At 36.8% G+C, this 12,078-nt stretch overlaps 1 protein-coding gene across 2 annotated transcripts in view; it reads right to left on the minus strand.

Moving 5' to 3' along the window:
• Positions 1-12,078, minus strand: part of ALKBH8 (alkB homolog 8, tRNA methyltransferase) — a 102,629-nt gene that overhangs the window by 15,453 nt on the left and 75,098 nt on the right. For both annotated transcript variants that reach the window (XM_043481196.1, XM_043481197.1), the window contains exon 9: positions 1,403-1,554. In XM_043481196.1, the coding sequence (XP_043337131.1) occupies positions 1,403-1,554 (152 nt within the window). The remainder of the gene's footprint in view (positions 1-1,402; positions 1,555-12,078) is intronic.

Raw genomic sequence — 12,078 nt, forward strand, 5'->3', positions numbered from 1 at the left:
TCGCTTGGAGAATTTTGAGCATTACTTTGCTAGTGTGTGATCATGAAAATTTTGCACCTTGTTTTACGTCCCTGGATATTCTCCTGTCTCCTGGTTCATAGTCTATAGGAACTTAAATAGAATTTGTACCCTGCTGCTGTGTGAAAATTTGTATAAATCTTAATTTTGTTGAGCTGGTTCATAGTGCTTTTCAGATCTACTATATCCTTCTATTTCTCTGTACATTCATTCTATTATTTTTTGAGAGTTTGATAATGAAACTCCAAATAAAAATCTTAATTTATCTACTTAAAAATAATTGTAATATATTGTAAAACTACATATATAACTTGGTTCTGTATCTCCAAGTCTCCTGTAAATGTTATCATACTTTTATAATTTAAAAAATAAAAATTACTTAGTTACTGTCCCTAACAACAACAAAAATATTGGCATAAGAAAATGAACTTGTCTCTCCTACTAGACTTCAAGTTCCGGTGGTACAAGAGCCATGCTTTATTTTTTTATAGCTTGTAAATCTATGGCTGTGTTAGACATTCATCAAACACTAAATAAACATTTTTAATCAATGAAAAAATTGTGATATTTTAAGTGTTCATTGCCACTTTTAGCAGAAGAAACAAAAATCTGTTAAAACCTATTTTATGCTTCACTAACATGACAATATCAAACATGAAGCTTTCAAGTTTCCTAACAGAGTAATTTCATGCACATATAAAAAGGATTTCTAATTTAAAACATAATTTTAAGATGACTAAGTCCAAAAGCTCCTGTTGAGATACCTCCCATAATTGAAACACCAAGATATAAAAAGAATCTTAACATCACTGTCATTACTTGTAAAACAAAAAGGGTTTTTAATTTACTGAGTCCAAGAAAAACAGGAAATGATGCACTTGAAGAGACAATACAAAACAGCATCCTCCTGACAAGTTTTTGAACACTCCTTTCCAAATAAGACAAGCCACTCTTTATCCCACTAAAGCTATCTATTTATTATAGAACAATTTGTCATCTTCAACTTCCCTGTTGGGTTAATGAGAAGTAATTTAGAAATGTGATAAGCTGTTTCACAAAAAAATCTATTTTTGTACAGTGATATTTTAATGCCCCCAAATAGTAGTCCTCTTAACCATGAGTACGATAAATAAAACATTTAGAATCCAACTCAAGTACTATGTTTAAGGAAAATAAAGATGAATAAGATACAGTTCCTGCCCTCAAGAAATATAACCTCTAATGAGGGTGGTTAAGAAAAGTATATGTAAGTACAATACAAGGCAGAATATGGTAAATGCCATTACAGGAGCTAAGACAAAGCTCTTCTCAGTTCTGATGGACTTTAAAAGATTTTCAAACTAGATTTACTCCATTTACAGTAGAAACAAAATTATATACTTACTACAATTACAAGGTGTTTGCCTCACTTTCCTAAATGTAAATGATGTCCGTATTCCCCTCTTGTTTAAAGTCAAGTCTTCAACATCACTGGTGATAATTCCACTTTTGTGACCCTTGGATGCTTGAACAGTATCAAATTTTCTGGGTGTGATTCTAAAAACAACAGTTAAATTAATTTATTCAACATTGTATTCATAAAAAATATTTCCGGTCCTTTAAAAACATTAAGAGAATACAGTAAATCTACAAGAATTTGTTGCAAATGTCTATTGGATCCCCTGAATTACTGTATTGTAGAAAAAAAAAACAAAGAAATAGAAGTCTTCGTCTCTAAGGAAATCATCTCTAGGGTAACCACTAAAAGAATTTATAGTTAACAAACATTCAAGGGGGAAAATAGAATAATAACAACTGTTTAATTAATACCATTGCCAAGAGGAAAAAAGAAACAGATGGCAAAAGAGAAATAGCAAATTTCAATCCAGTTATCAGTAATTATGTTAAATGTAAAAGGACTTCAAATCCAATTAAAGAACAAACAATTTCAGATTGAATTTTTTAAAAAAAAATCCATGTACATGGTGATTACAAGAGATACACCTTATAATAAGGTAAGGAAATGGTTGAAAAACAGAAAAAAAAATACAACATACAAACAATATTTTGCATATACTTAGCAAAGCCAGAGGAAAAGTGGTATAGTTATACTAATCACACAAAGTAGACTTCAAGGAAATTAGTATTAATAGAGATAAAATGGAACATTCCATAATGATAAAAGGGTCAATCCAACAAAAAAACATAAAAACTTTATATGTTTGTATGCACTTAATAGGACTTCCTCAAAATATATAATCCAAAAAGTGGAAAAAAAAAAAAAACTAAACGGAGAAATAGACAAATACATAAACATCATTGAATTTCTAATATATCTTTCTCGGTAAGTGAAATCTAGCTGTGAAACAGACATCAACATCAGAAAACAACAGATAATGGAACAAAAAAGCATATGATTAACACAGATACAAGAAGTAAAACAAAGATGCAAAATAAAAAGAGGAAAGTACAAGCCATTGTAAATTTTAAGAAAGTTTAAAGGGAGTCTTGGAAGTAAGATCAAGTTTTTGAACAGAAAAAAGAAATCATTTGGTATGATTCTTGCTAAAAGTCAAAAAAACAATGGCCTTTTCAAAGTTAAATTTATAGAGTGAAACGCACAGATCTTAAGCGTACAGTTCATGAGTTTTGGCAAAGGCATGCAACCATGTAGCCGCCATCCCAAGCAAGACACAGAATATTCCCAATCACCCGTGAGACCCCTCAGGCCCTTTCCAGTCACTCTCCCCCTCCTCACAGCAACCGAAACCTGACTTCCGTCAGCACAGTTTTGCCTGTTCTTGAATCTCATACATAGTCGGCACTGTCTTCTCTCTGGCTTTGCCCATTCCACATAATTTGGAGGTTCAGCCATGTTTTCCTGTGCTTCAGTAGTTCATGTTTTCCTCTCATCACTGAGCAAAATGTCACCATATGAAAATGCTGCAATTTATGCAAAATCTCCTGTTTACAAGTATTTAGTATTCTCAGTCCGGGGCTATTACAAGTAAAGCTTACATACATTTTTTTCAGATACGAACTTTTATTACTTCTGGGAAAATACTTAAGAGTGAGACTGTTGTGTCAGAGGGTAAGAAACTACCAGTTTTCTGAGATAGTTGCACAGAATTTTACATTCCCACAAGCAGCATATGAGAGTTTCAGGCTCCTTGACATTCTCACCAAAACAATGTAAGTTTTAAATTTTAATAATTTTAGCAAGTGGCAAATGACATGAAATTGTAGCTATAATCTGTATTTCCCTGATGACTAATGATACTGTATTTCTTTTCATGTGCTTTTCAGCCATTCATAGATTCTTCTGGTAAAGGATCTGTTGAACAGATCTTATGGCCAATCCTTTGTTAGATATATGTATTGTGGATATGCTTCCCCAAGTACAGATTGATTTTTCATTTTCTTGATGCTGTCTTTTGATAAACAGAAGTTTTAAATTTGGATGCAGTTATTTTGTCTTCTTTTTCTTCTAGTGTTCTGAAACCTTTCTCAAGGGAAACAAAAAAACTTTGCCTGCCTCAGATTTGCACAAGTATCCTCTTGTATTTCTTCTAGACAGCTCATAATTTGTATTTACATTTAAATCTATGATCTACCCCATATTAATTTTTGTGAATGGCATGAGGTAATATCAAGGTTAATGTTATTTCCACACAGATCTCTGATTTTCCCAGCACCATCTGTTGAAAATTTTCCTTTCCATAATGAATTGTATTGGCATCTTTGTCAAAAGTCAACTGACAATACATCTATGAATATATTCTGTCTCACTGATTTATCTGTACAACAATACTATACTCTTGATTAGGTAGCTTTATACACAGTAAATCTTAAACATCAGGTAGAATAAATCCTCCAACATTGTTCTTACATTCAAGATTGTTTTGGTTATTGTCTATCGCTCACATTTCCTGGTAAATCTTAGAATGTGCTTATCAGTTTCTACAAAGAAAGTCTTTTTAAGATTCTGATTAGAATTACAGTAAATCATTAGACCAATTTGGGAATAACTGCTATCTTAACAATATTAAGTTTCCTATCCATGATTATGATATCTCTTATCTTTTCACTTATTTTGGTCTTCTTTAATTTCTCTTAGCAATGTTTCATGATTTTTAGCATACATGTGTTGTGTATCTTTTGTTAAACCTACTCCTAAGACTTAAATCATCTGAAGCCAAGTTTTCCGCTTGATTTACTTTAGCAAGGCTATCTGCCTATATAAATGGATTTCATGCTCACAGGGAATGTGCCAAGCCTGAAAGATTCCAGCAAATTTTTAAAAAGCATAATTTTATACTAAAGCTGTTGATACATCAAGAATCAAATATGTAAATCCATGGCTGATTCATGTCAATGTATGACAAAACCCACTACAATACTGTAAAGTAATTAGCCTCCAACTAATAAAAAAAAAAAAAGAATCAAATATGTTGACTACACACTTAGAAAAGAGAAAAATCAACCATCTATTAAAGTGGACTTGATCCTAGAATGAAATAATATAATGCATTTCAACTTTCAATTTTCATTTGGTCATTGTTATACTATTTCACTCAGTCTAATGCTAGAATCAGATTCCAAAAATGCAACAAAATAAAAAATAACTGGGACTACATCAAACAAAAAAGCTTCTGCACAACAAAAGGAAATCATCAACAAAATGAAAAAGAAACCTATGGTATTCCTATGGAATGGGAATTCTTAATGGAACAGGAGAAAATATTTTCAGATTAAAAATATCTGATAAGGGTTAATATCCAGAATATATTAAGAACTGGTGAGGGCCAAGACGATGGAGTAGGAAGACCCTGGGCTCACCTCCTCCCACGGGCACTCCAAAACTACAACTATTTATAAAGCAACTATCAATGAGAACAGCCTGAAGGCTAGCAGAAAAGATCTTCTACAACTAAAGACATAAAGAAGGAATCACAATGATATGGGTAGAAGGGCAGAGATGTGGTAAGAGTCAGGATCCAAACCCCAGAGATCCAACATCAGGCTCCCCACCTGAAGGTACCACACGGGGAAGATGAGGTCCCAGAACACTTGACTTTGGAGGCCAGCAGGGCTTAATTTCTGGAAAGCCAGAGGGCTAAGGGAAATAAGAGACTCTACTCTTAAAGGGAGTCTCACATGCTTCGGGACCCAGGACAGAAGCAGCAATCTGAAGGAGCCTGGATCAGACCCACTGACCGATTTTGAAGAGCCTACCAGACTGGCAGAGGCAATCAGTACTTACCTTGGGGACACTGGTGCTGGCATCTACCATTTTCGAATCTTCTCCCTTGCTTATTAGGGCTGGGACCTGCCCCTACCCTCCAGCCAGTAAGAACCAGTCCTGGCAGGTAGCTGAGTGAGAACACAGCCCCATCCACCAGCAGGACAACTGTCGTAGGACCTCTGAGCCCTGATCCTGCCTCACCCACCAAAGGGCCCAGGGCCTGGCCCTACTTACCAGCTGGTAGCTCTAGCCCCAGGAGTCCAAGGACCCTGGCCTGCCCACCAGAGGGCCAACATCAGCTCTAGGGTCCTCAGACCCCACAGCCAAAGAACCCAGAACTCAGCTCCACCTACCAACGCACAGGTACCAGTCCAGGACCCTGAGGGCCCTGCCCTGCTCACCAAAGCGCAGACACCAACTTCAGAGTACCTTGGGCTCTTCAGCCAGCTGTGTCAGGAACTGGTCCTGGCTACCAGCAGGCAGATACCAGCAGCAGACACCGCACCCCCACCCCCCAGGACACCAAAGCCAACTACCTCCTGATCTTGCCTCACCCACCAGCAGGCTGGCACCAGTACCACGACTCCTCTCACCATGCAGCCAGCCAGGCCAGGACCAAGCCCCACCCACCAACAGAGGGCAGCTGCCCACGGGGTACGGCCTCCCAGACAACCAGGCTGGGGGCAAGCTGTGCCTCCCAGACTGCCCACCAAAGGAGCCAAGCAGTCCGCACAGAGGGCAGCCCTGGGGCGTAGTGCTCTGGTGTCCGGAAGAGAGTGTTCTGCTGGGCCCCACAGGATACTCCTTCCATAAGACCACTTCTCCAAGATTGGGAAATACAACCCAACAAATACGTAGAAATAAAAACAGCAATTTAAGCAAAATGAGGTGACAGAGGAATAGATTCCAGATGAAAGAACAAGACAAAAACCCCAAAGAAGAACTAAATGAAGTGGAGACAAGCAATCAACCCAATAGAGAGTTCAAGGTAGTAATCATAAAGATCAAAGAGCTTAGGAGAAGACTGAATGAACAGAATGAAAAGTTAGAAATTTTAAACAAAGAATTAGAAAAATATAAAGAACCAAGCAGAGCTGAAGAATACAATTACTGAAATAAAAAATACAGTAGAAGGAATCAACAGTGGATTAGATGATTCAGAGAAATGGATCATTGAGCTGGAGGCAGAGTAGTGGAAAGCACTCAAGCTGAATAGCAAAAAGAATTTTAAAAATGAGGAAAATTTAAGAGACCTCTGAGACACATCAAGTGCACTAATATTCACACTATATGGGTCCCAGAAGGAGAAGAGAGAGAAAAAGAGGCAGAGAACATATTTGAAGACATAAGAGCTGAAAACTTCCCTAACCTGGTAGAAGGAAACACACACTCAGGTGCAGAGAACAGAGTTCCAAACAGAAGCAACCTAAAGAGGCCCATGCCAGGACACATTGTAATTAAAATGGCAAAACTTATGATAGAGAGAGAATACTAAAAGCAACACAGGGAAAGCAACAAGACATACAAGGTATCCCCATAAGGCGATAAGCTGACTTTTCAGGAGAAATTCTGCTGAATTCCTCAGCAGAAGGGAGTGGTGTGATATATTTAAAATGAAGAACGGGAAAAATCTACAATGAAGAATAATCTACCCAGCAAAGCTTTCATTTGGATTTGAAGGAGAGATCAAGAGTTTTACAGTTGTCTGTAAGTAAGAGTTTAGCACCACCTAACCAGCTTTGCAAGAAAGGCTAAAAGTACTTTTCTAAACAGAAAAGACTGCAAGAAATATGAAAACTGTGAGAGGAAAAATCTCACTGGTAAAGGCAAATATACGGTAAACAGGTCACTCACTTATAAAACTAGTAGGAAGGGTAAAAGATAAAACCTAGTTTAGAAAAAAGCAAACATGATAAAAATATGATCAAGTTAAGATGAAATTTATTATCCATAAAATTCTAGTTTAAAGAGAAAATAGAAAAGAACTGACCATTGTTCAAACTATATGTCTCTGCAAAAAAAAATAACTCATACAGTTCAATAACAAAAACCAAACAATCATTAAAAATCAGGCAGAAGATCTGAATAGATACTTTTTTCAAAGAAGACATACCAGATGACTAACTCTTACGTAAAAAGGAGCTCAGTGTTACTAATTATCAGTGAAATGCAAATCAAAGTCACAATGATATTATCAGTTCATGCTTATTAGAATAGCTATTACAAAAATGACAAAAAATAATAAGTGTTGGCAAGTATGTGTAGAAAAGACCATCCTTATACACTGTCAGTGATTATGTAAACTGGTGTATCCCTATGAAAAACAGAAAGGAGGTTAATCAAAGAATGTTACATAGAACTATCATAGGATCCAGCAATTCCACTTCTGGAATTTACCTGAAGGAAACAAAAACACTAATTTAAAAAGATATCTGTACCCCCCATGTTCACTGCAGCATTATTTACAATAGGCAAGACATGGAAACAACTAGGAATTACACTAAGTGAAATTAACTGACAAATACTATATGATCTCACTTATACGCAATACACAGAATAAAAATAAACTTACAGATACAGAAAACAGGTGGTTATGGGGCAGGTGGGATGGGGTGAAGCGGCGTGGGGGAAGGTGTGGGTGGGTGGGGGAAGGTGAATGTGGTCAAAAGACATAAACTTCCAGTAATATAGTAAATAAGTTCTGATGCTGCAATGGTATCTATAGTTAATAATACTATATTGAATACCTGAAAGTAGCTAAGACAGTGTATCACAGAAGTTTTCAGTATAAGAAAAACAATGTGTAACTGTGTGGTTATCGATATTAACTAGGCTTACTGTGTTGCCTATTTTGCATTATATACATGGAATCAGTTTGCTGTACATCTGAAACTAATATGTAGATGAACATATGGAGAGAGTAACATGGAAACTTGCATTACCATATGTAAAATAGCTATATGACTTGGAACTCAAGACAGGGGCTCTGTGACAATCTAGAAGGGTGGGATGGGGAGGGAGATGGGAGGGAGGTTTGGGAGGGAGGGGACAGGGTGTACCTATGGCTGATTCTTGTTGATGATTGACAGAAAACAACAAAATTCTGTAAAGCAACTATCCTTCAATTAAAAATAAAGTAGCAAAAAAGAATCAGAACTTCCAGGCTGACAGCTTTTGAAACTGTTAACTTTTGACCCTAATGAATTCAGAGTATTAGAAAAGAAGAATTTTACAAGCTGTAACCAAGCAGGACCTTATGTGGCCTTCCCCAACAGATCCCTCCCCCATATCCTCTGCTTTTGGTGGTTTAGTCGCTAAGTCGTGTCTGACTCTTGCAACCCCATGGACTGTAGCTTGCTAGGCTCCTCTGTCCATGGGATTCTCCAGGCAAGAATATTGGAGTGGGTTGCTATTTCCTTCTCCAGGGGATCTTCCCGACCCAGGAATCGAACCCAGGTCTCCGGCATTGCAGACAGATTCTTTACCGACTGAGCTATGAGGGAAGCCGAGGCCTCCCTCATAGCTCAATTGGTAAAGAATCCTTTGCTTTTAGCTCCTTTCTAAAGTACCTAAATAATAGTTTCTGATTTGAATTTCCTTAATTGTTTTATAGATGCTAAAACCCCTTCCAAATGAAAGAAATTAACTACTTGATGACCACGAGCACCCATGACCTACTGGCACCAAGGATGAAAATTAACCCCTGTGACACCACCCTTTACTTCACCATCAACCAATCAGAGAACTGTACACAAATCCATCACATAACCTAGGACACCCCTCCCTCACTCTGCCTTTAAAAATGCTCTGCTGAAACCCATTGAGTTCAGGCTTTTTGAAAACTAGCTGTCCCGGACTCCATGTACAGTACACAACAATAAATGCTGCAATTTCCTTCACCATAACCTGATGTCAGTAGACTGGCTTTTACTGAGTGTGAGCAAGCGAACCCAAGTATGCTTTGGTAACAAAGTCTTGATGCTGTCTCAAAAAGGATTTCACTTCTCTCTCCAAAAATTAATTTTTGATTACCAGCCTTATATGCTACAGCCTTGCATGCTATATTCAGCCTTGTATGCTATATATTGTATGCTATAATATTCATTCTAGCACTTATGTTGCAGATATGATCAGTTCAGTTCAGTTCAGTCACTCAGTCATGTCCGACTCTTTGTGACCCCATGGACTGCAGCAAGCCAGGCCTCCCTGTCCATCACCAACTCCTGGAGTTTACACAAACTCATGCCCATCGAGTCGGTGATGCCATCCAACCATCTCATCCTCTGTTGTCCCCTTCTCCTCCTGCCCTCAATCTTTCCCAGCATCAGGGTCTTTTCCAGTGAGTCAGCTCTTCACATCAGGTGGCCAAAGTACTGGAGTTTCAGCTTCAACATCAGTCCTTCCAGTGAACATCTAGGACTGATTCCCTTTAGGATGGACTGGTTGGATCTCCTTGCAGTCCAAGGGACTCTCAAGAGTCTTTTCTAACACCACAGTTCAAAAGCATCAATTCTTCGGCGCTCAGCTTTCTTTACAGTCCAACTCTAACATCCATACATGACCACTGGAAAAACCATTGCCTTGACTAGATGGACCTTTGTTGGCAAAGTAATGTCTCTGCTTTTTAATATGCTGTCTAGGTTGGTCATAACTTTTCTTCCAAGGAGTAAGCGTCTTTTAATTTCATGGCTGCAGTCACCATCTGCAGGGATTTTGGAGCCCCAAAACATAAAGTCAGCCACTGTTTCCACTGTTGCAGATATGCTAGGATTTTCAAATCCACAAAGGGTTTTACTTTTTTCCTTTCAAATACATATGGTATTTTTTTCTTAATATATATATTTTATTGAAGTACAGTTGACTTACAGTGTTTCAAGTGCACAGCAAGGTGATTCAGTTATATATATACACACATATTATTTTCAGATTCTTTTCCATTATAGGTTATCACAAGATACTGACTATAGATCCCTGTGCTATACAATAAAACTGTGTTGCTTGTTGCCTATTTTTTAAAAAATTAGAAACCTAGCATTCTATTCATACTAAGTTAAACAAGTGGAATCAAAATGTCATAAGTTTTTTAGCTAGGCAAAAATTCATGAGTTTTCTAAAATATATCTATTATCTTACATAAACTATATATATGTGTATACAAAGATTTTTCTACTATGCTTGATAAAGGCTTGAGAAAGAACATCAAAAAGAAAAGAAGAGATGGAGTAGTTGAAAACAAACTAAATGAAATGGGAGTGTTGAATATGATATAGAAAAAGTGAAACAAACTAAATAAAAGATCATCATATACTCTAGTTATTTTTAAACACGGCTACTTATTAGAAACACATCTGGAGCTTTGGGAAAAACAATGCAATACCTGGGCATTTGGATTTATGAAAAAATTCTAAGATAATTCTGATATGCATCTGGATTTTAAAAAGTGATTGTAGATTTTTCTATTAAATGGTAGCTTTGGTGATATAGAATTCTACTATTTTCTGTTGACCAATCATGATACAAAGGTATTAAGTGAATAATAGTTACATAATCACAATAGTAAAGATGTTTATTAGTTTTCACAATATATAGTCCAGACAAAAAATAAAAGATCATTAGGAAATATGATTAATCTAACAATATAAAATAATTACATATAATTTGGGGGGTTACGTAGAATGATGTGGTAAGTTGAAGTACATATATGTACATGTTCTCATCTGCCCAGTCTATGTCTTTTGGTTGGTACATTTAATCCATTTATATATAAGGTAATTATCCACATGTATGATCCTATTACCACTTTCTTAACTATTTTGGGTTTATTTTGCATAGGTCTTTTCCTTCTCTTGTGTCTTCTACTTAGAGAAGTTCCTTTAGCATTTGTTGTAAAGCTGGTCTAGTGACTAACTTTTGCTTGTCTGGAAAGCTTTTGATTTTTCCATCAAATCTGAAAGACAGTCTTGCTGGGTAGACTATTCTTGGTTATAGGTTCTTCTCTTTCATCACTTTACATTATGGCATTTCCTTCTGGCTTGTAGAGTTTCTGTTGAGAAATCAGCAGATAACGTTATGGAAGTTCCCTTGTATGTTATTTGTCATTTTTTTCCCTTGTTGCTTTAATATTATCTTTGTCTTTAACTTTTGTCAGTTTGATTACCGTGTGTCTTGGTGTGTTCCTCTTTGGGTTTATTCTGCCTGGGACTCTCTGTGCTTCCTGGACTTGGCTGACTGTTTCCTTTCCCATGTTGGGGAAGTTTTCAGCGATTATCTCTTCAAATATTATCTTTGGTCCTTTCTCTCTCTTCTCCTTCTGGGACTCCCCCTATAATGCAAATGTTCATGCATTTAACATTGTCCCAGAAGTCTCTTAGACTGTCTTCATTCCTTTTTCCCCCTATATTCTGTTCTGTGGCAGTGATTTACACCATTTTGTTCTCCAGGTCATTTATGCATTCTTCTGCCTCAGTAGTTCTGCTATTGATTCTTTCTAGTGTATTGTTCATCTCTGTCTGCTTGTTCTTAAATGCTTCTAGGTCTTTGGTAAACATTTCTTACATCTTCTCCATTTTGTTACCAAGATCCTGAATCATCTTCACTATCATTATTCTGATTTCTTTTTCTGGAAGGTTTCCTATCTCCACTTCATTTAGTTTTTTGAGGTGTTTTATCTCGTCCCTTCACATGGGACATAACTTTCTGCTTTTTCATCCTTATTAACTTTCTGTGATGCTTTTGAGATTGTGGTTCTTCTCGCTTCTTTGATCTGCCCTTTAGTAGATGATGCTAAGTGCTGCTTGTATAAGCTTCCTGATGGAGGGATGGATTGGGTGGGGAAA

The sequence above is a fragment of the Cervus canadensis genome, chromosome 11, assembly GCF_019320065.1.
Source record: "Cervus canadensis isolate Bull #8, Minnesota chromosome 11, ASM1932006v1, whole genome shotgun sequence".
Classification (NCBI taxonomy): domain Eukaryota; kingdom Metazoa; phylum Chordata; class Mammalia; order Artiodactyla; family Cervidae; genus Cervus; species Cervus canadensis.